This window comes from Podarcis melisellensis, assembly GCF_964234715.1.
Source record: "Podarcis melisellensis genome assembly, chromosome: 6".
In the NCBI taxonomy this organism is placed as follows: Eukaryota; Metazoa; Chordata; class Lepidosauria; order Squamata; family Lacertidae; genus Podarcis; species Podarcis melisellensis.
The window spans coordinates 75,420,968-75,443,649 of record NC_138538.1 but is presented as its reverse complement, the minus strand read 5'-3'; the positions used below and the strand labels follow the sequence as shown (position 1 = coordinate 75,443,649).

Genomic DNA, 22,682 nt, shown 5'->3' with positions numbered 1-22,682 from the left:
CCAAAACTCCCTTAATTTCCTGAATGGTATGATTTAACCAGAGGCATACTTTGGGAAAGAAAATGATAAGCTCTGTAACTGGATGCTTAGTGGAGGAAGGCTGGTCCAGGAGCTAAATTTATTAGGGCAGCCTTTAGAATTCAAGAAAATGTAGTAATAAGTCTAAAATTCAGTGTAAATCCTAGGAATTCTGGATAGCAGACCACCCTGTTGGACTGGTAAGAAATGAGAACCACTTCAAGCGGCCTTTTGGCTAAAAGGGGGAGCCTACCCTTGATATAGGGTCATGGGTGGCGCTGTGGGTTAAACCACAGAGCCTAGGGCTTGCCTATCAGAAGGTCGGCAGTTCGAATCCCTGCGACGGGGTGAGCTCCCGTTGCTCGGTCCCTGCTCCTGCCAACCTAGCAGTTCGAAAGCACATCAAAATGCAAGTAGATAAATAGGTACCGCTCCGGCTGGAAGGTAAAAAGCGTTTCTGTGTGCTGCTCTGGTTTGCCAGAAGTGGCTTAGTCATGCTGGCCACATGACCCAAAGCTGTACGCCGGCTCCCTCGACCAGTAAAGCGAGATGAGTGCCGCAACCCCAGAGTCATCCGTGACTGGACCTAATGGTCAGGGGTCCCTTTACCTTTACCCTTGATATATAGACAGTATTGAGTGAAATTGACCAATAGGCTGACATAGTATACGGCAGCTTCCGCTGCGTTGTTGAGCAGGGAATAGGAATAAAACACAAAAGAAAGAGGCATACCAGTACTTACATCTCTGCAGCCAAACTTGTTGTACACGCTTGCAGTTCCTCCCTGTGAGCAAAAGAAAAGCCAGTTGTCTATTTTTTTGCTGGTCAGCAGGCACGTCAGTGCACATGGATATGGTACAATTGTGACTATATCATTCAGATGGATAGATCAAACTGGATAGATCAAATCCCACAGAGAGGGGCAGGGCCGGATTTAGGTTTGATGAGGCCCTCAGCTACTGAAGGCAATGGGGCCCTTTATATGTCCAGCTGTCCTTTGTCAACAACAAATTGTCACTGTTTTCTGTGTTGAATATATGCTATGTGGTAATTTATGGACCTAATAGGTCCATACACAACACAAAACACTGCTGCTGTATGTAGGTTTTATTTTATTTGTTTTTTATCTTATATTTTGGAAATGCACATCCAAGTTTTTTTCCTTTACTTTTTTTAGGGGTCCCCAAGAGAGTGGGGCCCTAAACTATAGCTTGTTTAGCTTATACATAAATCCGGCACTGGAGAGGGGCAGCTATAGAATGGGACAATCTCTTATTTTGCAGTAACACAGTTCACCGAATCCTCGAGCACAACTTGTGTTATGCAACATTTACACTGGGACAAAATTCTAGAATCAAGAGGACAGAGTGTATACTTACCCCACCACAGCCGCTTCCGCTGCTGCTTCCTTCTTTGACCACTATGACCTGGAAAGAAAAAATGATGCCAGTCATTTCTGAGCCCGATTTTTTTTGGAGGGGGGACTGCAGCCTACTGCACAGTACAGTGGTACCTTGAGTTACAAACACCTCAGGTTACAAACACTTCAGGTTACAAACTCTGCTAACCTGGAAGAGTTACCTTGATTTGAGAACTTTACCTCAGGATGAGAACAGAAATTGCATGGCGGCAGCATGGCGGCAGCGGGAGGCCCCATTAGCTAAAGTGGTACCTCAGATTAAGAACAGTTTCAGGTTAAGAATGGAGCTCTGGAACGAATCACCGTATTTTTTGCTCTATAAGACGCACTTTTTCCCTCCTAAAAAGTAAGGGGAAATGTGTGTGCGTCTTATGGAGCGAATGCAGGCTGCGCAGCTATCCCAGAAGCAAGAACAGCAAGAGGGATTGCTGCGCAGCCTGCATCTGCTCCATAAGACGCAGCAATCCCTCTTGCTGTTCTGGCTTCTGGGATTCAAAATATTTTTGTTCTTGTTTTCCTCCTCCAAAAAATAGGTGCGTCTTATGGTCTGGTGCGGCGGGACGCAGGTGGCGCTGTGGGTTAAAGCCTCAGCGCCTAGGGCTTGCCGATTGAAAGGTCGGCGGTTCGAATCCCCGCGACGGGGTGCGCTCCCGCTGCTCGGTCCCAGCGCCTGCCAACCTAGCAGTTCGAAAGCACCTCCGGGTGCAAGTAGATAAATAGGGACCGCTTTCTAGCGGGAAGGTAAACGGCGTTTCCGTGTGCAGCTCTGGCTCGCCAGAGCAGCGATGTCACGCTGGCCACATGACCCGGAAGTGTCTTCGGACAGCACTGGCCCCTGGCCTCTTGAGTGAGATGGGAGCACAACCCCAGAGTCTGGCAAGACTGGCCCGTACGGGCAGGGGTACCTTTACCTTTACCTATGGTCTGGTGCATCTTATAGAGCGAAAAATACGGTAAGTTCGTAACTAGAGCTCTGACACCACTGTATACAAAACTTTGAAGCATTCACTGGCTTAACTGCTGTGTGGAAGCTCCCAACAGATGCACTTTTTGTGGACTTACTGTTGCTCATGTATGCAAGTTTCTCCCAGTGTCCACATGGCGTCAACCTCATCAAAGTGCAATTCCACAATTCCCCACCCCTACGCCCAGCGTTTAATTTTGATTTGCTGTTTCCACTGTACTTTTTTCTGTTAACTTATCAAATTCCCTGCAGAAACGGCAAATCTGGTTTAAATGGGGAAATACTATGGGGAAGGCATTTTGATGAGAATTTATTTCATGTGGATTGTGCAAAAAACCTCCATGCACGAGCAGCACCAATGATGTTTGGAGAAGCAACACAGCACTTCTCCTTCGTAAAATTGTCCCCTCCCCAGGACTGCTTGGATTGGAACAGCTGCGATGGGACTAACATTACTTGTGGCTACTGTGTAGTTTGTAGTGAGGTGTAACATGTAGTCTGGCTCTATCAAGTCCTGAGAAGAAACAAAAAATTAATGGCAAGGGAAAAACAGCAATTACCTTGGCTTCACTGCCACTGCTCTGCGATGATCCTTGTGTACTCTGAAAATTAATCAGGAATTTAAGATTATGATGAGGGAATAAATGAGGGATTATGACGAGGGAATAAATGCAACCCAAACCTTTAATATTTAAAGATCAAAAAAAGGAAAAAAGAATTATTTCATTATAAACAGAGCTGCTCTGAAATTCATTTCAGTGGACCCTTTGACTGCGCTCGAATGCAGCACAGGTTGATTTAATTTTCAAGACATGGAAGAAGAGTTAAAAAGCCTCTGTGGAATCTTTGGCAAGTGATCTGTTTGGGCAGGCACCAAGAACAAAAAATGAAAGAAGTGAAAATTCCTCTCTCTGTTATTTGGGTCAAAAGAGGAAGAGAGAAAATGGGAGAAAATGGAGGAGTGTGCTTTTGGGGGTAAAGTCAAACTGTTGGAGGGTTACAGCTGTAGAGAACAATACGGGAGAGACATGTTTCATTGCATCTAGGGCAGATGGAGGCGTCCAGCTGTACTGATGCAGATACACCAGGAATGCAGACAGAAGACACACTAATAAGGACTGGATAATTTTATGCAGAAGAATGAGCCTGACACTTACCCGAATAAAAAAAGCTGTCTGCAGCGTTTATGTGCAGAAGGATTCTTTAAGAATTTAAGACAAATGTGTATATAATTGTCGTGTCCTGTAGGGGAATAAGGACCTTTTAAGGAAATAATGCTTACCTTGACACAACCACCACTGCTTGACTGTACTGCTCCAGCCTGAGAAAAAATAAGATTGTTCAAGTTTTGTTTTGTTTTTTAGAGAACTTTGGGTTCTATACAACGCTGCTGTGGCGTTTGTAAGGAGCCCTCAGTCTTCTCACAGACTATTGACCCATACACCACTAATCCGCTGCCACCAACCAGGTCCTCCTCGGTAAATCTCAGTCAGGTTCTCAAGTTAACAAAGAAGAGTGTAGTTTATTGCAGACACAAACAATCTTTAACTGCATTCCAAATGTTGTTACTCTTTACCTTCTTAATCTTATTTTATCCTGTCTTTATCTCTTCTACCTCCCCTCACACAAGAACCCACTGCACTAACTGTCTCTCTATTGCCAACTGCCTGCCAACTGCTTTTCCAACTGCCTTTTCCCAACCAACCCACCCACTAAAACCAACCAACTAATCACTCAAACATTGGGCTAAGCCCTTTTATAAACAGGTAGGCTCCGCCTCCGGCTTTCCTATTGGTCTACATTTTAACCCTTTTTCTCCCCCCTGTACAGACATTTTCTAAACGAACGGGCAAACGCCACATCTGCTCTTCCAGTTATGCAGCAGACTCTTGTTTACGCAATGAAACACCCCACTTCTCTCCTTGTAGACTCCCGCAGGCTAGTCTAGGGGAGTGCTACTCCCCACTTCAGTATCTGTTGCCTGAGGCATTTGTCTCATTTTGCCTAATGGTAGGGCCGGCCCAGTGGTAATATTAAAAGGGACTTGGTGCCTTCCTTATGCATTTCAAGTACTATAGCGCTCACAGCAGTGAAATGAAGCAGTGTTCTCAGCCCACTCATTTTACTTAACCAGTCAAACTGCATTATAGCCTTCTGCCAAGTACAAATATGTCTCTTTCCCAGTATAACTGGGTGGACTTGTTCACAGCAGGTAAAGAAAAGAGTCAATTAACTCAAGCAGAGTGGGCCGTTCTAAACATTTCAGGAGTGCAACCCAGGTGCATGCTGTTCTGTTTTATGAAATGGTACTGGTTGGTATCTGTCTGTCTCCAGAGACAAAGGAGGATGAAGGAGTGTGCCTTTGGGGGTGAGGTCAAGCTGTTGGATGGTTGCAGCTCCTGATGTGGCTGTATAGACCAATGTGGGAGAGACAAGTTTTGTTGCAGATGAAGGTGTCCAGTTGTGCTACTGCACACCTGATGGGCATACCCCAGTTATGGAATATTCTTCCCAGAGAGTTTCGCCTTTCTGTTTATCCAAATGTTTTAAATAACTTACATAGCTGGATCTCTCAGTTTTTAAATTTGTGCTTCAACTTTGGGGTTGTGGAGAGTTTTGTTTTCTTGTTGCTTTTCATTAAACGGTAAGATTTTATTTTACCTTGTATTCCCATTGTGTTTATACTTATTTAGGGTAAACCACACAGAGAACTTTATATTATGGGTGAGGTTACAGACACAATAAATATATAAGCACGCAATTAAAAAGATATTGACAGTGAGGGAAACACTGAGGAATCTTTTTTAAAAAAGGTTCTTACCTCGCCACAGTTGACATTCACAGTCAGAACGGACTGAAAAGAAAAGAGATACCGCTTTGTAAAATAGGGACTGTACCTAATAAAATGTTGCAAAGCTGTGAAGGAATACCTGGTGGCTCTGTAAGGGTGGATCTGCTTACAACAATTCCACCATGTTATTAGCCCTTCATTTTAGCAGCATTTGAAATCTGCAGCATCAATTGATGGTTCTTCATGCATCACCAGCCACTTGCCAACCCGGACAATCGCCCACCAATGGGAAACAAACTAGTACTGCAATCACTAGCTAACTGCTGCCTATTGGAGTAGGAATACCATCACCACAGGGATGCCAGTGAAGATAGCATTCCTGTTATATGCTCTATTATTGATTGATTGATTGATTGATTGATTGATCAATCAATCAATCCGAGGTGTTTTTTATCCCATTCATAAATCCACACACTCCTTCATGGGGGTACTGTTTATTGTGGCACCTCGGTGGTGAGGACGCACAAATCCCATCATTTTTAGTTTATTTTCCTGTGTTTTTCTCCTAACATATACAGTTTTGATTTCTGCCAGCAGACTGATAAACATTCTCGTGTGCACTTTTCAATTACGTACAAATTTCTGCTTGCATTCTTCGGTTGGAGGACTGCATCAGAGAAATGAGAACTTTAGAAGAATACTGTGTGTTAGTTTGCATATTGGTTTGGCAAGTGCAACTTTTGTAGGCTTACATTTAAGTGTGAACTGTTATGTACTGAAGTTCTAACCCTGAGCCAGCAGGGGGATATTGTAGATAGTTATGCAAATAAGGGATCGAAAGTGACGTTCTGTGATTGGATAGTTTTAGAAAATTGTTACAGTTACATTGTACTGGAGCTCTATATAAGCAGGCTGACTGAACCCTTCAGTTCATATCTGTCCTGGCCTGTGAATAAACAAGAGCTGTTTGAAGAATCATCGTGTCATCTGATATGTTCACCCACAACTTAACATGAACTGATTTAATTTTGTGCCCCCCCCCCCGCATCTCTGCTCCATGGTATATGTAATACCTGCCACCTGAGAGCAGGGGCAAACTGGGTGCTTGAAATCACTCAAAATAAAGGTTCTTAAGATCCTATAAATAATGTTACCAGTTCTTAGAATCTAGTCATCTTATACTGTTCCAATAAAATAAGTGCTAGAAAAATAATAAAATTTGACTTTTGTTACTGCCTGTTCCAGTGTTGCAGCCTCAGCAGAAATTCTGACAGACTGGCATCTGATTCTGAATAAATGAGTCCCTTCTAAAGGGTCTCCTCCATTTCTTAAGTTACTGGAGTGATGTGGCAAGAAGCAGCCATACAGAAGATACAACCATGCTACTAAAGGAACATAATGGTGGGTCATATTCACAACATTCATGATCAAGTGTTTGAAAAACATGCACTTGTTCTGTTCAGCTGAATTACGCCCCTCCTTTGGTTTGTAATAAGTATTTCACAAATACCTTCCTCCTGCTCTTTTCTGTGGCATTTTCTATTCTGGAGTCCGGCGTCGCCTCAGAATCAACAGGTATCTCATTGTCATAAACTGCCTCAGTGTCACCAAGGAGGGTGTTGAAATCAAAATCATCATCGTACTCCTCAGAATCATCGGTAATATCAGAAACCGTTGATGCCACAGAATCATTGGCTAGGTCTGAGCTATTGGCTGCCATTGAAACATTGATGGGTGTGGAATCACTGATGGGTTTGGAAGCGTTGATGGGTTTGGAATCATTGATGGGTTTGGAAATATTAGCCACTTCTGAAAATCTGGGTGAGAGAGTTTTGCTATGAACGCCAACCCAATAGGTATCATAATCTTGAAGAAAAGTAGCCCTGAGAGGGGAGAAAAAAACACCAAGAAATCATCACTATTTCTAGTGTGGAGACTTTTCTCTAATGAGCTATATAATATCATATATATTATACATAAGATTTTTTCACAGGGGAATTTGCATTATACTTTTCAGTCCAGAATTATCTATTTCCCCAGCTACTCTGGGCGGGTTACAGCATATATAAAAACATAGTAATACATCACTATGTATTAGTCTGAGGTCCAGCACCAAGGGCCTTCTGGCGGTTCCCTCACTGCGAGATGTGAGGTTACAGGCAGAGGGCCTTCTCTGTAGTGGCGCCCGCCCTGTGGAACACCCTCCCATCAGATGTCAAGAAAATAAACAACTATCTAACTTTTAGAAGACATCTGAAGGCAGCCCTTCCTTTAGGGAAGTTTTTAATGTTTGATTCTATTTTAAATATTTTGTTGGGAGCTGCCCAGAGTGGCTGGGGAAACCCAGCCAGATGGGCAGGGTATAAATAATAATAATAATAATAATAATAATAATAATAATAATTATCAAACATTAAAAACTTCCTGATACAGGGCCGCCTTCAGATGTCTTCTAAAAGTTATGTAGTTCTTTATCTCCTTGACATCTAAAGGGAAGGCATTCCAAAAGGAAGGTGCCACTACCACGAAGGTCATGCACCTGCCTGCATAAACATTTGTGATTTCCAAATATATGACCACACATGCAACCTTGATATATTTTGTTGCTTTTTCAAAGAAGAACTAAAGTCCCTCGATAAATATTGCATAGCAAGAAATCCACAACTTACATAAGGCGAATCTTATTCGTACCCTGAGGAGCAACCCAAGTAGTTGTGACTTTGCGTTTTACGCTGGGACTCGTGTGACTTACTGCTGAATTCTGAAAGGAGAAGGCAAATGAAACAGAATCAAGACACACAACTAAAAACAAAAACAAACAAACACAGCTCAAAAACAATATTTGAGGTAAATTGTTCCTCATGCTATAGTTGAAACGAGATCACTAATTAAGGCTGCAGTCCTACAGCTACTTACCCGAGATTGGGAGTAACCCCACTGAACTCAACAGGACTTTTTTCTGAGCCAATGTGTGTAGAATTGTGTTCTAAAAGTGCAGTCCTATCCATGTCTATTCAAAAGTAGGTCCCATTAAGTTCAATGGGACTTACTCCCAGGAAAACACTGGTACAGGATTACAGCCTAGGCTACTCTTACAGTTGAATGACCTTTCAGCAGCATTTAAATCTGAAAACATGAAATTGATTTTCACACTTTTCAACTTGGCTTCTAGTGTTGATATTAACTCAAAGTTTCATAAAATTTTGGCTGTGAGTATTTATCTATTTAAGAAGGTGTTTCCAGAATGTTCCCTAATTGCAAGCCACCTGTAGGATAGCACCAGGTACTGACCACTAAATGTCAGGTGCCAGCAAACATTGACTGCTATCACATTTCAGCTACCAGATACCATCAAAACCAATGTATGCACAATGCCACCATTAAATATCAAATATGTGCTGGATATTCAGTTTTCAAGAATATTTGCCATTATAATTCACACAGGAACATTTTGAGAAGCAAATTTATCCCAGCTCTATAAACACTTGTGTCCTTGGCAGATGCCCCGGCGGAAAACTGTCTTGCCTATCACAAATAGTTTGGTTATGAAAAAGGAGGAAGACGGATACCGTATTTTTCCATCTATAATATGCCCCATGTATAAGACCCCCCCTATTTTGGGGGACTCAGTTTTAAGAAAATAAGGGGAGATGGCCCAAAGTTGTTCAGCCTGTCCGCCCAGTCAGCTGTGGGCAGGAAACAGCCCCTAGATTGCTCCCCGCTCGCTGTGGCATTGGCGGAAGCCGCGCTCCAGCAATGGCTGGTGGCACCCCATTTCTCCCTTTCCCCCATGCCACTATCCGTGAACTGGATGACCCCAGTTTTTTGACATGATTTTTGAGTCAAAAAAACTTCATCCAATACACAGAAAAATACGGTGCATCTTCTGTATTTTTAAAGAAAAGGAAGAAACAGAGCATTGATACATTCTGTTATGAGGCTAATGAATATCACTCTGGCACCATCAAGAAAGCAATTTCTCATGTTAAATGAACACATACCGTCATGTTGGCACATGGGTAGCCTTGCGTATTTGGATCCCTGATGCGAAACATGCCAACGGGAACATTGCCATCAATTTCCCGAGCCTGTACCATAAATGCTGTGAATCCAGCAGACGACGTTCCTTCTAGAGTCACTGAGGGGAACCAACAGATAAATTTAATATAATGACTTTTAACAGAGTTAAACTACGCAACAGAATTTCCCCCTTTGATCGCTTGGGTCTTTCATTTTTGCAGAGCAGGTTTGTCTCGGTCAGAAACTTTACTGGCTAAGTGATTGCAGCCAGGATGATATACATCCATGGCAGTGAATAGCAATCGCCTCTGAATAGCTTCAGGAATCTGATATGTTCTCATCTCCAGTGTGTCTTCTGTGAGTTCATTACATTAAAGAAACACCGCTCTCATGAACAGGCCACATGCATCAACATTTATTTCCATTTCAAGTTTGAGTTTAAATACCCAGGAAGAAGCTCAGATTCTCTGCTCAGTAACTCCTGTGTTTTTTCTAGACTCCACCACAGAATCCTGAAATATATTTTGCTACATAACCTAACTTCAAAGAACAAAACAGTACAATAATCTAGCTGTAAAGGTAAAGTGTGAATTTTGATGAATGGCTGTTTTGGTTCTTGCGTTGTTCTGGAAGTGCAAGTCAAGTCATTTTATTATGGTCAATGACCAGTATAATTTTTTAAAAAAACGCCAATTACAAAATTTAAAAGCTCAAAGCAGGATAACATAATATAAAATCACATATACATGAAAGAGCAGTTCTGGAAGTACACATTTGGTACATTTGCTTTTTTTAAATGAACTGAATCACATTTCTCCCCCATTCCTACTCATTAACTATCTCTGATGTACAACGTTAGCAGATTATGTATTGTACCTTGTATTTCATTTCCTGGATCATATCTATCAAATGATACAGAGACGACATACGGTGGAGTAGATGTCTGTGGTCCTCCTCCACAATTCGGCAACATGGAGAAACAATCTATTGAAACATCTTTGTATGGAAATCCAAGGGCCTTGGGCAGGAAGACAGCACAAAAAATGACCACGAAGGAATAATACTTCTCCATCTGAAGAAAGAGAATAAAGCTATTTATAAGAAGGTGGAGGAACCATGGCTGACACCAATGTACAAAGAACATTTAATTCAGTTAAATGTTAATGGTAATAAGAGTATGCATCTTTGTTATATTCAGTTATTTGCTTAATTATGATTATATTAGTAAAAGTAATGTTATTATGGACGTAGCACTTTTGATAAGCAAACCTTACCTATTCAAACTGGACCTTGCTTGCGTATTTAGTATGTGAAAAAGCTCAATAGTATTTCTGTATTACAAGAGGGAGACCCAAGGACAAGAGGAACGAGTCAGTATCTTTTGTCGTCAGTTGCTCAAACCCTCAAAAACCCAAAGTACAGTGCTGTTTTGGCTTCTACTGGACCTCACCAACTTTATCAATCCAAACTAAATTTCACCAGATAATGTCTGAGCTCTAGTATATATCTCCCACTTTTAAAGACCTGAAAATCCCAAGAGGCAGGCTTGCCCAAAATGGCCTCATGGTCCAAATGGAGTAGCATAGCAGACCAAGAATGGCATACTGTGTGCATAAGTTCAGCTCTATGGATCTTGGTTAAGTTTCAGCAATAATAGTATATATTGTTAAAGCTATGCATTGTTATTATTTAATCCCATGTTGCTAATCTCCCTGCCCCCCCCCCAGTTATATGAAGCCCATATTCAATGAATTAAGAAACAGTTGACTTTTTCTGAACTTGCCTGCCTGACAGAACTAATCAACACAATAGTTTATTAAGGCAACCTATAACCATAGAGGCGGTTTATAGTTCTGGTTTAAATGCCAGAGGGCATTATATCTTGTAGTTGCCACAGAATAAGGGTGTCACACATGCTCCCTTAAAACAGGGAGGTGGGGAATCTTTGAAGTATTAGGGAATTAACCTAGTGCCTGTAAGAAATATGCAGACATCATCTTTGAAACTCTTTTCTTTAAATAAACAGCTGCTTGGGACATGTTAGCTGGCAAAATCCATGAGGCAATATGAAAGAAACTTTAGACTGCTAGGTTGAATTGCTGAAGGGCACTCCCATCTGTAATTACCAAATTATGGGGTGCTGTTCTGAAGGGAAGCAGGTGGGGTTAATTCCTCTTGAGAATTAACCCTCTAATGCCTTAAGGAAACAGTTGAGGAAATAGTTCTCTGTCTGGAAAGAAAACTTTGGAACTGGACCCGACCAAAGAGGGTAGGCAGAAGCAGTAGAAAGAATGATGGAAAGTCACAACCCCACCAAGAATTTAAAGCACATTGCTTCCCCCAGAGAATCATGGGAATTGTGGTTTACCCCTCAGAGCACTACAATTCCCAGCATTCTTAACATTTCACACATGGGAGTAGCAAGGATTTTTGTTAGGGGGCAGGCCTTTTGTTAGGGGGGCAGAACCTCAATTTGCTATGTATTTTTATTGATTGGGGGGCAGCTACCCCTCCTTGTCCTCACCCTTGGCTACACCCATGATTTCCCAGGATCCTTTGGTGGATGGGAGAGCAATGCTCTTTAAATGTAGGTTGTGGGTGTAGCTGGTGGAATGAAACATGTTTGTGTCTGTTCTTCATTTAGCTACTTAGGTAGCAAACTGTTCATTCACATTTTTGAGGCATCTGATCAAGACTTGTATTTTTAAAATGAGCTTAAAAATATATATTTGCAGATGCTTGTGTGTTTTTATACCAGGCAGAAGACCAGCTGGCTAAAAGACTTTGGCAGATGTTTATCCTCCTGGACAAGGGCCCCCTGATTTATAGCAGGAGCCAAAATTCTCAAAGTTGTAAAAGGGAATTATAAGCTGGGAGCAAAAAGGGTTACACTGACCCCACATATTACAGAATACAATCAAGCTGCAAAAACACTAATTAAGAGTTGGTAAATAGTAGGATTTATTGTTTAACAGAAAATAATACCATGTGCCTCCCATTAGGCTTTAGCCACATTTTCATAAGGTTAAAGGGCAATAGCTAATAGAAACAGCAGCTGGCTTGAAAGGGGGGGTGTAAATTTAAGGAGTTGCTTTTGGAAAGTGTTTTTACTAAGTTCCTTTTTACTTTGAAAAGGCCTTTGCTTCTAAAAATCTATATATGTTATGTATGAAATATATTGGCTTAAATGTAATTATGCAAAGGATTTAGAAAGTAAGAAATGTTAGATTCTTATGTTAGATTCTTATTTCATTGATGGTGTGTGAGAATGTGAACCCAAGATCTCTGTTTTAAGACAAAATGTAAGACAGAATGAGCATCTGTTTTAGCCATCTGTTTTGGAGTGAATAGGGTAATAAGGGCAAAAGGTGATCTGGTAATTAAGGTGCCTTGTTGAGGCAAATGTAAGATATATGGCTACTTGTTTGCCATTTATAGATAGAAGGAAATATAGCTCTTTGTCTCCCATAAAAGGTAATAGGAAATGGGTGTATCTTTTATGATTGGTTCTAGCAAACAGCCAATAGGAATTTCAACCAGGCTGATTGGATAGAGGCAGCCAAAGGAGGAGCAAGGGGGCTGGGCTGAGGAAATATAAGTGCTGACCATCAGGGCTGGAGTGGGCAGAGCTTTGGTAACCATATACCACTGTGTCTCTCATTTATTTGTCTAACAAATAAATTATTATTTTAATTTCTCTATTGCTGCGTTGAATATTTCATTCCAGCTAAGCGTTAACCACAAGCAGGTTGCTACATTTTCATCTTCTGTCATATATTGTTGGCTGGGTTTATTTAGTTTGCAGCATGTTATGGTTTAAGAAAAAGATATATGAAAACGTTATATAGATGGCATCTAACACCTGGTAAATTAGCTAAAATATACAAATTAAAATCGAGTAGGTGTTGGAAATATAAAGAGAATAAAGGTACCTTTTTCCATATGTGGTGGGCCTGCAGTAAGATAAAAGCTTACTGGGAAATGATACATAATGAATTGAAAAAGAGGTTTAAGATAGCTTTTGTAAATAAACAAACAAACACCCCAGAAGCTTTTCTTTTAGCTTTTCTTTAGGAATTATGGGATTGGAGTTACCTAAGCACCATAAAATTTTATCTATGTATGCAACCACTGCTGCAAGAATGGTATTTGCCCAAAGATGGAAAGAGGAAGACATCCTGTCGAAAGAAGAATGGCTACAGAAACTAACGGAAAATGCAGAAATGGCCAAACGTACTGGAAGAATAAGAAATCAAGATAACAAAGTCTTTAAGGGAGAATGGAAACCATTTATTGAATATTTTCAAATTCATCGTAAACAAATGAAGACATTAGCATGATTAATGTAAAATGTGCAATTTATTTTTTTAAAAAAAGAGAGAAATGGTTGGATATAAAATAGATTTAAATTGAGATATGTGGGAAAATAGAGTAAATATAAGGAACCACAGAAGGAGGGAGAGGGAAGTCAAAATATGATATGTAAAGATGATTCTCTTTGAAATGTTTCTCATAAATGAAAATTATAAATAAGAATAATAAATATTTAGTTTTATTCTTGCTGCAAAGGAGGGCCGGCCATGTGTCGTGTTGATTGGATAGCCACGAGTCACCTGACTTCCTAGGTAAAAGAGTTCCACTAACACCTGCAATTCCAACTCCTGTGAGCTGTCATGGCAATATAGTGAGTAAGTAATCGGTATTCCCAGTTTAAGCCCTGAGTTAGAGCTCTTTTGAAACCATTTTCATCTGACTCATAAAGCTGATATACTTGATTCTGTTCTAATTATAGTGCACCCAAATGCACTTTAAAAACAAGAGTTAGTGCTTCTGTTTCTCTTAGGTAGTGAGTCTGTCTTCCCACACTGTCACACTACTAGTGACACACACACACACACACACACACACACACACACACACACACAAAATATATGTGTAGTTGCATGGCTGATTCAGTCCTCAGACTTGAGACTCTCCTCAGGTTTCAGATGGGCATTTTGTTTATTTACATTTGTTCAGTTAGACGCACATTCATTCATCCATTCACTTATTATTATTAAAAGTGCCCAGCAACTCCTTTTTATTATTGCAAATGTTGCTCTGGCGAATGGACAGGGGGAGGCATTCTGTAACAACACAGGGACCAATCCAATCTGTGCTATTCACTGACAGCTTCGGCAGCGAACTAACAGAACCAGTTCCAATTGAATTCAGTCCCAGGCACAAAATTGTTGGTCCAACGTGAAACCGAACGTTCTTCCAAAGTGTTTTGCTACTCAAATTAGTCTGTGTGCACCCATCGATACTCTGACTCCATGGCATTCAAATTAGCCGGTCTGGAAAAACTGGTAAACAGGAATGCTGCTTAAGATACTCAATAGATTTACATGCTCTGGCTTGTCACCAAATAAATGACAGACTCTGGGGAAAATCTTCTTGATCCTTCATTTCTGACTGGGAGCAGACTAGCTGTAAGTTATGTGGCTGCTTGGAAGCAGGGATTAAGCTGGGCAAAAATGGTGAAATCTTACAAAAACACTCTGTTATACCCTCCAACGTTTCTTTTTTAAACTGGAGATATCAGGAATTGAACCTGGAACCTTCTGTATGGAGAGCATGGATGGCATCCAACTAATGTGCTATCACCACAAGGAACTTGCCCTGTTCTCTCCCTGCTCATGCTCCACATCATCCCCATACCTGCTCTAGAGGGCTGAGGGAACCTCCAGAACTGTTTTAGGGGTGTGTGCAAAGGTGGAGAGACCTAACCCTAACATCCTGTTGCAGAAGCAGAATTCCCTGAGCTGAAGGAACAAGTTAGCTGGGTACCACCCTGTGTGTTCAGCCACTGAACTGTGGTCTTTCCAGACATGTCACAACAGCTCTCCAATGGGCACCTTGAATCACACTCGCACAACCACATCCCACACAACAGCGGGACATGTTCCCAAAATCCTTGCATTAAAGATTCAACAAATGTAAAATACAGTGGTACCTCAGGTTAAGTACTTAATTCATTCTGGAGGTCCGTTCTTACCCTGAAACTGTTCTTAACCTGAAGCACCACTTTAGCTAATGGGGCCTCCTGCTGCCGTCGCGCCGCCAGAGCCCAATTTCTGTTCTTATCCTGGAGCAAAGTTCTTAACTTGAAGCACTATTTCTGGGTTAGAGAAGTGTGTAACCTGAAGCGTATGTAACCTGAAGCATATGTAACCCGAGATACCACTGTATATTGAACACATACACGAAATGGACCCCAAGCAGCAAAAACTCAAGTACAGTGGTACCTTGGTTCTCGAACGTCTCCGTTGACGAATGTTTCAGAACCCGAACGGCGAAAACCCGGAAGCAAATGCTTCCGTTTTCAAAAACGCCTTGAAAGTCGAACGGTTTCCGCTGCATGTTTTTCAATTTTCTCAATTGAATTTGCAGGCGGCCCTTTGCACCTTGATTTTCGAATGTTTCAGAACTCGAACGTCTTCCAGAATGGCTTACGTTCAAGAACCGAGGTACCACTGTATAGGCCAGATATGTGGCTCCGATTCCTGCCATCTCAGCCTATCAGCACAGGCAAAGGTGGAAGGCCAGAAGGAGGGATGGGAAGTATTGCTTATCATGAGACCTTTTGCTGACTTTGACGCAAGCCAGCCAATGCTGGAAAGGCACTGGGACCTTTGACATAGGGCCAGTTATATTGCAGATGGAGGAGAAGTTATTCTCTATCACAGTGTGGAATCCAGTTCCAATGACCCAAGGCATTTCCCTAGGACCACCACTCAGGTAGGAGATCTTGATCTCTGACAACAATCCCACTACCGTTGCCATGCTCCCAATGTCTCCAGAGGAGAGGCAATGCGTATCCACCCAACAACACCAAGACCAGTGCAGAGATAGAGTTTGGGTTGACCTCACGCTCCATGACTTACTGCTTAGACCCTCCCCACGAGGAAATACACTTCAGGGAAGTGTAGGCACGAGTATTCAGTGTGGCTAGTGTAATAGTTCTTTGGAGGAAGTGGGGTCAAGGGAGTCTTGGCAGCCAGGAAGAGAGGCCCAGTGTATAGACTAGCCGCTGCCAAATCACTCTAAACATCAACCCGTCTTATTCACAGTCCTTCTCCTGTGGGACAGGGAGTGGTCAACTCAGAGGTTGTGCTCTGGGCAGCAGCTCCCTTCAACCCTTGCTTTGGGCTCAAACGATTGACAAACTTGCACATCTGTCTTCGGTGTTCAGTAGGATCCTTCATCTTGCAGGGGATCTCACATGTCTTCTGGCCTGAATTGCCTCGGTAGAACTCTCAACAGGCGTTTACAGGCCCAATATGAAACGTATACTTTGGACGATCCCACTTTCTTCCAGATGCATGAAGATTACCAGGAGGGGCCCACAATGAATGCACCCGAACAGGTCTGTGGGCCTGTTTCTCGGTCACAGCAGCAACCCACTCTTTTTTCAGCTGGTTGGACTAGGCTAGCAATGTTGTGCAAGGAAATCCAAATGCAAATTCAGATTGAGAAAGAAATGTGTATATTTACCACCTGAGAACTTGCGCAATTTGGAGTGAAAATAAAGAGCAATTTTGTTGAAGTAAAGTAATTGCCTGCATTCTTCAGATACATGGAGATAATTCCTGCTTAAGGCCATTGAATTTTATGTAGGAAGTGGAGGCATTAAGATTTCTCTTCCTTCAATGAACTGTATGTTTCCATAGTCTTTCTCTTGCTGTTAACAGAATATATGCCCAATTGCCCATCAGTCTTCACATTTAACTTGGCTTGACTTCATAGGACTATATACACCATAAGCCTGCATTATCTGCATTAACTTTTCTCAGCTACCAAGTTCATAGGTAAGTGTATTTGATCCTCAACATCTTGGTTTAACCCCTCAGTTAATAGTAACAACAAATACCTTAAATATGCACTCAGTTATGTCACTTTTCCATCCCAAACTTTACTTTCTGAATAAAATACAACCCGAACAAGCCAGTTTCAGTCCACCTATCGGGGTGCAATATCAAAGCCTGGCTTTATTCTCCAGTTTAAAACATTTCAGTCAAGACTTTCCATTAAGTACAATTCAGTGTCTATGAAAATCAATGGTACAAGGGGAAACTGTTTAAAATTCCAGCAACCTACCTTAATAATCCTGTTTCTGGTCAGCCTTGGTACTTGTGGCTCTGTCCTGCAACCTTGTAGTGTAGGACTCTGAGAGCAATGTAACAAATAGCAGGGAAGAACTGGGTGGCTCAACCTGTCGCAAGGCAGAGGATGGAGAACAGCCCATTAATGACACCTTAGCCTCCACCTCAGAAATTACCACATGGCAAATGAAATCATCTATGGCAGTAGTCATTCTTTCCCTGACCTTGAAGATACTTTCTTTCCTTCTGTGATCTGCAAAGGCTGATATTTAAAATTGCTTGAACTGCATTTGCTGCTTAAAGTTGTAACAGTTTGCCAAATATTCAGCTTTGTTGTGTTGTTTTCAACTTCCCAAAGTCTTTCTCCTCACAGTGGGGAGATAGAGCAAACCTGTACCCCCAAACTGACAACTTTAAAGCTGTTTCTATTTTAGCTGTCAGCCACCTTAAGTCCCTGACAGGGAAAAAAGCAGAATGTGAATAAATACAACATTTACTACTAATCTGTGCCATTTTGTGTCAGGTGTTACAAGGAAGAGACATCATGGGAACCACTGTATTTTTCGCTCTATAAGATGCAAAGGCCATAAGATGCACCTAGTCTTTGGAGGAGGAAAACAAGAAAAAAAATATTCTGAATCTCAGAAGCCAGAACAGCAAGAGGGATCGCTGTGCAGTGAAAGCAGCAATCCCTCTTGCTATTCTGGCTTCTGGGATAGCTGTGCAGCCTGCATTCGCTCCATAAGACGCACACACATTTCCCCTTGCTTTTTAGGAGGGGAAAAGTGAGTCTCATAGAGCAAAAAATACGGTAATCTACATCTCTTCCAATGTCTGGTTTGACCCTAATTCTCACATTTTACTCAAGTGTTGTTGTTGGGTTTTTTTTTTTATCCACAATCCACTCATACTTTTGGGGTTGTGCACAGGTGTAAATCATGTGGCCGTTACAAAACAGTTTTGCAGCATATGGTTATTTTGAGCTTGTGGTAAATACCTTAGGGATGTGTAGCTACAAAATGGAGTTTGATGCGTGAAGTGAGCTTCCTAAAAACAGTGAGCCCACCCAGGAATGGCTGTGTGAGGGGACACTGTTTTTTGCAGCTCAGTCTACATAATCCTGGTAAGAGAATATTGGCAGCAATGCCATTCAGCTGTTTGGGAATTGGATTTAGTCCCTATAGTCTTTCGTTGAGAAAAGCAATGACAAACCTTGACAAACCTAGACAGCATCTTAAAAAGCAGAGACATCACCTTGCCAACAAAGGTCTGTATAGTTAAAGCCATGGTTTTCCCAGTAGTGATGTATGGAAGTGAGAGCTGAACCATAAAGAAGGCTGATCGCTGAAGAATTGATGCTTTTGAATTATGGTGCTGGAGGAGACTCTTGAGAGTCCCATGGACTGCAAGAAGATAAAACCTATCCATTCTGAAGGAAATCAGCCCTGAGTGCTCACTGGAAGGACACAACCTGAGGCTGAGGCTCCAATACTTTGGCTACCTCATGAGAAGAGAAGACTCACTGGAAAAGTCCCTGATGTTGGGAAAGATTGAGGGCACAAGAAGAAGGGGACAGCCAAGGACGAGATGGTTGGACAGTGTTCTCGAAGCTACCAGCATGAGTTTGGCCAGGCTGTGGGAGGCAGTGGAGGACAGGAGTGCTTGGCGTGCTCTGGTCCACGGGGTCACGAAGAGTCGGACACGACTAAACGACAACTACTACAACAGTCTTTCGTTCCCCAAAACAGCAGGTTGGTGCCTTTCTCCTGACCTGGCTTGAATTGGAACAGCAACCCTAGCTGCAGCATGTGAGTATTTGTGTGTTTCTGGATCAAAGCCTACAGGTTTCTATTGATGAAACAGAGACCATGTTACTTCTCGCTTTCCTTTAAATGTCAGCTTTCCCATGCTCCCCAAATGACTGTGTCCCCAACCTGATGCCCTTCAGGTGTTGTCGGAATCCAACTCCCATCAGCTCCAGCCAGGGAAAATGGGAATTGTAGTCCAAAACATCTGGAAGACACCAGATTGAGAGAAAAGTGACTGTGTAATGTTCCTAGCTGAATGAACTCTATTGGATAAGTTTGTTTCAAGTACAAAGAAACCTTTTGGAAACATAAGGGACAGTTCTGCTGAAATGAAGGAACCAGGATCGCCTTTTCTAGGAAATGTTGCAAGAGCTCTCCCTGCTGCAATCAGGTGAACATAAAGTCATAAGTATTTCCTCTTCAATGGGTGCCTGTGAGCTTCAAGGATGCATCATAATTTTAACAGGGATGACTTACTTAGCACTTACAGAAGACAATTGTTGCTGACATCAGTTCATAAGTTGCTATAGCAGCTGTTAGCCAGAGCAGTCAACACCTTCCCCAAACACATAAGCAATGTACCCTGTGGCTTATTCCTCTCCCGAAGACATGCCACAAGGCAGTGGAGGTTTAGGGTCAGTTTTCCTTCTCCTAGATGGGCTATCTTCCCAGGTTGACGAGCCATATCACTTCCCCCTACAGCACATGCAGAAACTGCTTTCTTGACTGTTGGGCCTACTAGTGGTTGCTCAATCTGCCAGATCCTGTTTACACATGCAAGGAAAGTCCCTAACTCACCAAGGATTTGAGACCAATCATCCGATTTAGCTGGAGTCAAAGCTGTTTCCCGGGGTGTGGCCACTGTCCCATGCTGACAGCTTCTAGGAGCCACAAGTGAAAGATGAGTGGGGACCATAGGTGAACAAACTACCCCAGAAGGAATATGACATGCCCTCCACCAGAGTTACTAAAGGTAAAGAGACCCCTGACCATTAGGTCCAGTCGTGACTGACTCTGGGGTTGCGGCGCTCATCTTGCTTTATTGGCCAAGGGAGCCGGCATACAGCTTCCGGGTCATGTGGCCAGCATGACTAAGCCGCTTCTTGCGAACCAGAGCAGCGTATGAAAACACCGTTTACCTTCCCGCCGGAGTGGTACCTATTTATCTACTTGCACTTTGACATGCTTTCGAACTGCTAGGTTGGCAGGAGCGGGGACCGAGCAATGGGAGCTCACCCCGTCGTGGGGATTCGAACCACTCCCCTAACACTCCGTACACCCTGTGTGAAATATATATATAACAAACTTGCAGAAGGCCATGTTTCCATATACTTGGGCTTCTGCAAGTTGGACCTTATGAGCAGTGCTATTTTTCTAGAAAAAGAGGTGCCGGAACTCACCATGACCACCTTCCTTGTTCTCTTAGAATGCCAATGGCGCCCACCTGAGAGGTGCTGGAACTGAGTTCCGGCAAGTTCCGGCTGGGAAAAAAGCCAAGTCAAGAGTATGAGCTTCATGTGACATCATCATAACTAAGCTGGATGCCTCATCCCATGATGTCAGGAACCAGACTAAAGGTTATTGCTCTGAGGAAGAATGGTGGGAGCCCCCCTCTCCCTCTGCTCAAGGGCCTAATCCTGAAGCTCCTCTGGAGCAGGAGGATAGTATTGACCTAGATCAATGGTTTGCGGAAGGACACAGTTCGGGAACTGACAGCTGGGCTGAGCTGGGAGAAGAGCAAGAAGGGGAGAGGAACAGGAAGAGAGAGAGCTGGCTGAATCTCCCTCACTAGAAAGTATGCATCCCATGAGCCCAAGAGCCAGGTGTCTGGATAGGGCAGCCTCTCAGAAGGCTCAGTGGTGGAGGGATCATGTGGTGAGGTGATGGGAAGACGGAAGTAACTAGAGGGAAGTGGGAGGAACTCAATTTTCTCTCCATCACCTGCACTGTGAGAATGGATGCTGAATGTTTGTTCTGTGTTCAGTAAACCTCTCGGTTGCTGCAAAAGACTGCTTTCGCTTCGTGCTCTTATCTACAGAGAGGCGGAAGGTAAGCCTTGACACATAAGTAGAGTAGATGTCCTCCTCCCTGTTAAGTGGGGAGGTTGCCTCTGTGCTGCGCAAGCAGGACTCTTGGAGGCAAGATGACTTACTTGCCAACCCTGCAGAATGGGAAGAGCTGGGCGTGTGGCCAGTGTGCACAAAACCTATTATCTCTCCATCACTTGCCATCCTGTGCTGCAATCGCTCAGGTGATACCAGATCATTGTTTCCAAGGGAACAACACAGGGCAACTTGGCTTTCTGTTATTTTTATCCTGATAATCAGCCTGTGCTCTGCTGGCTCCAAAATCAGTTTCATTGAAAGTGCTTTGAGGCATGTCCAGCCAAGTGTCACTATGTCTTAATTTTAAGACATGACTGCCAAGAGGTGCGGCTTGGAAACTCAAGGAAGCCCAAGCAAATCATGCTATATTACACAAGTTTACGTTAAGTTACAGCATGGATCAATAGCTTTTGTTTCAATGGAGTCATCCAGTTGCTTCTTATAAAGATGTGTATTATTAATATAGGGTTATGAATACATTGGTAAGATTACAAAGCTGACTGAAAGAACCCAGTTTGACCTCCTAGTCAGAACTGACCAATTGTAACTGGCCCTGCCATTAAATCAATTTTTAACACAGCGCTGCTCCTGCTTCTTGTTTTGAATAGTTTTCAGTGAGAATGTGAGACCTACATCAGCAAAAGTGCTCATTCAAATTTTGAACAGGATTAACCTGTGGACCTTAAGATGTAGATAATTTCAGCCGTATGGGTCACTGTTCCCTCCCAATGCATTCTTTATTTTCTTAGGAGGAAAAGAAGGGGACGTCCAGTCATGTAATGCTGGATACCATCCAAGGGGCATAGCCTTCTTCTTCTCCTCAGTATAACATTATTTGCCACTTCTTTTATTGGGGTGCTGGGCTCCTTCTGAGACAACCTGACCCTGCAGAAAATGTTCTCTGGGATCCTGGTGGCCATCTTTAGCATGGGGCAGCTGCAAAAATAGATGAATGCAGTCTTCCGTTCCACCAAGCGGGATACGATGAGACACTATTACGGTGATTTGGTCTTTGATAATAATTTGGAATTTTTTACCCCAACAAAAGTTCTCCCGCTGCAGAGGCGACAGATTCAGAGACTGGCTTGTGCATCCCTAATGCTCCTGCGACAGCAGCAACCCTCTGTCCCGTGGGCTGCCCTACATTTGCTGTATCAAGGATGGGTGAATGATGATGATGGTTGTATTTTTATTCTTTGTAACCAGGCCGCGGGTGGTGCTGTGGGTTAAACCACAGAGCCTAGGACTTGCCGATCAGAAGGTCGGCGGTTCGAATCCCCTCGACGGGGTGAGCTCCCGTTGCTCGGTCCCTGCTCCTGCCAACCTAGCAGTTCGAAAGCACCTCAAAGTGCAAGTAGATAAATAGGTACCGATCCGGCGGGAAGGTAAACGGCGTTTCCGTGCGCTGCTCT

General features: G+C 42.8%; 1 protein-coding gene across 8 annotated transcripts in view; it reads right to left on the bottom strand.

Moving 5' to 3' along the window:
* Nucleotides 1–17,512, bottom strand: part of LOC309372433 (uncharacterized protein) — a 30,210-nt gene extending 12,698 nt beyond the window's left edge. For all 8 annotated transcript variants that reach the window (XM_081916041.1, XM_081916040.1, XM_081916042.1 and 5 more), the window contains exons 1-10: nt 17,353–17,512; nt 10,090–10,285; nt 9,195–9,331; nt 7,863–7,954; nt 6,704–7,076; nt 5,224–5,256; nt 3,685–3,723; nt 2,963–3,004; nt 1,398–1,445; nt 761–802 (exon numbers count right to left, since the gene is read on the bottom strand). In XM_081916041.1, the coding sequence (XP_081772167.1) occupies nt 761–802; nt 1,398–1,445; nt 2,963–3,004; nt 3,685–3,723; nt 5,224–5,256; nt 6,704–7,076; nt 7,863–7,954; nt 9,195–9,331; nt 10,090–10,285 (1,002 nt within the window). In that variant the 5' untranslated portion in view covers nt 17,353–17,512. The remainder of the gene's footprint in view (nt 1–760; nt 803–1,397; nt 1,446–2,962; nt 3,005–3,684; nt 3,724–5,223; nt 5,257–6,703; nt 7,077–7,862; nt 7,955–9,194; nt 9,332–10,089; nt 10,286–17,352) is intronic.
* Nucleotides 17,513–22,682: the final 5,170 nt, after the last annotated feature.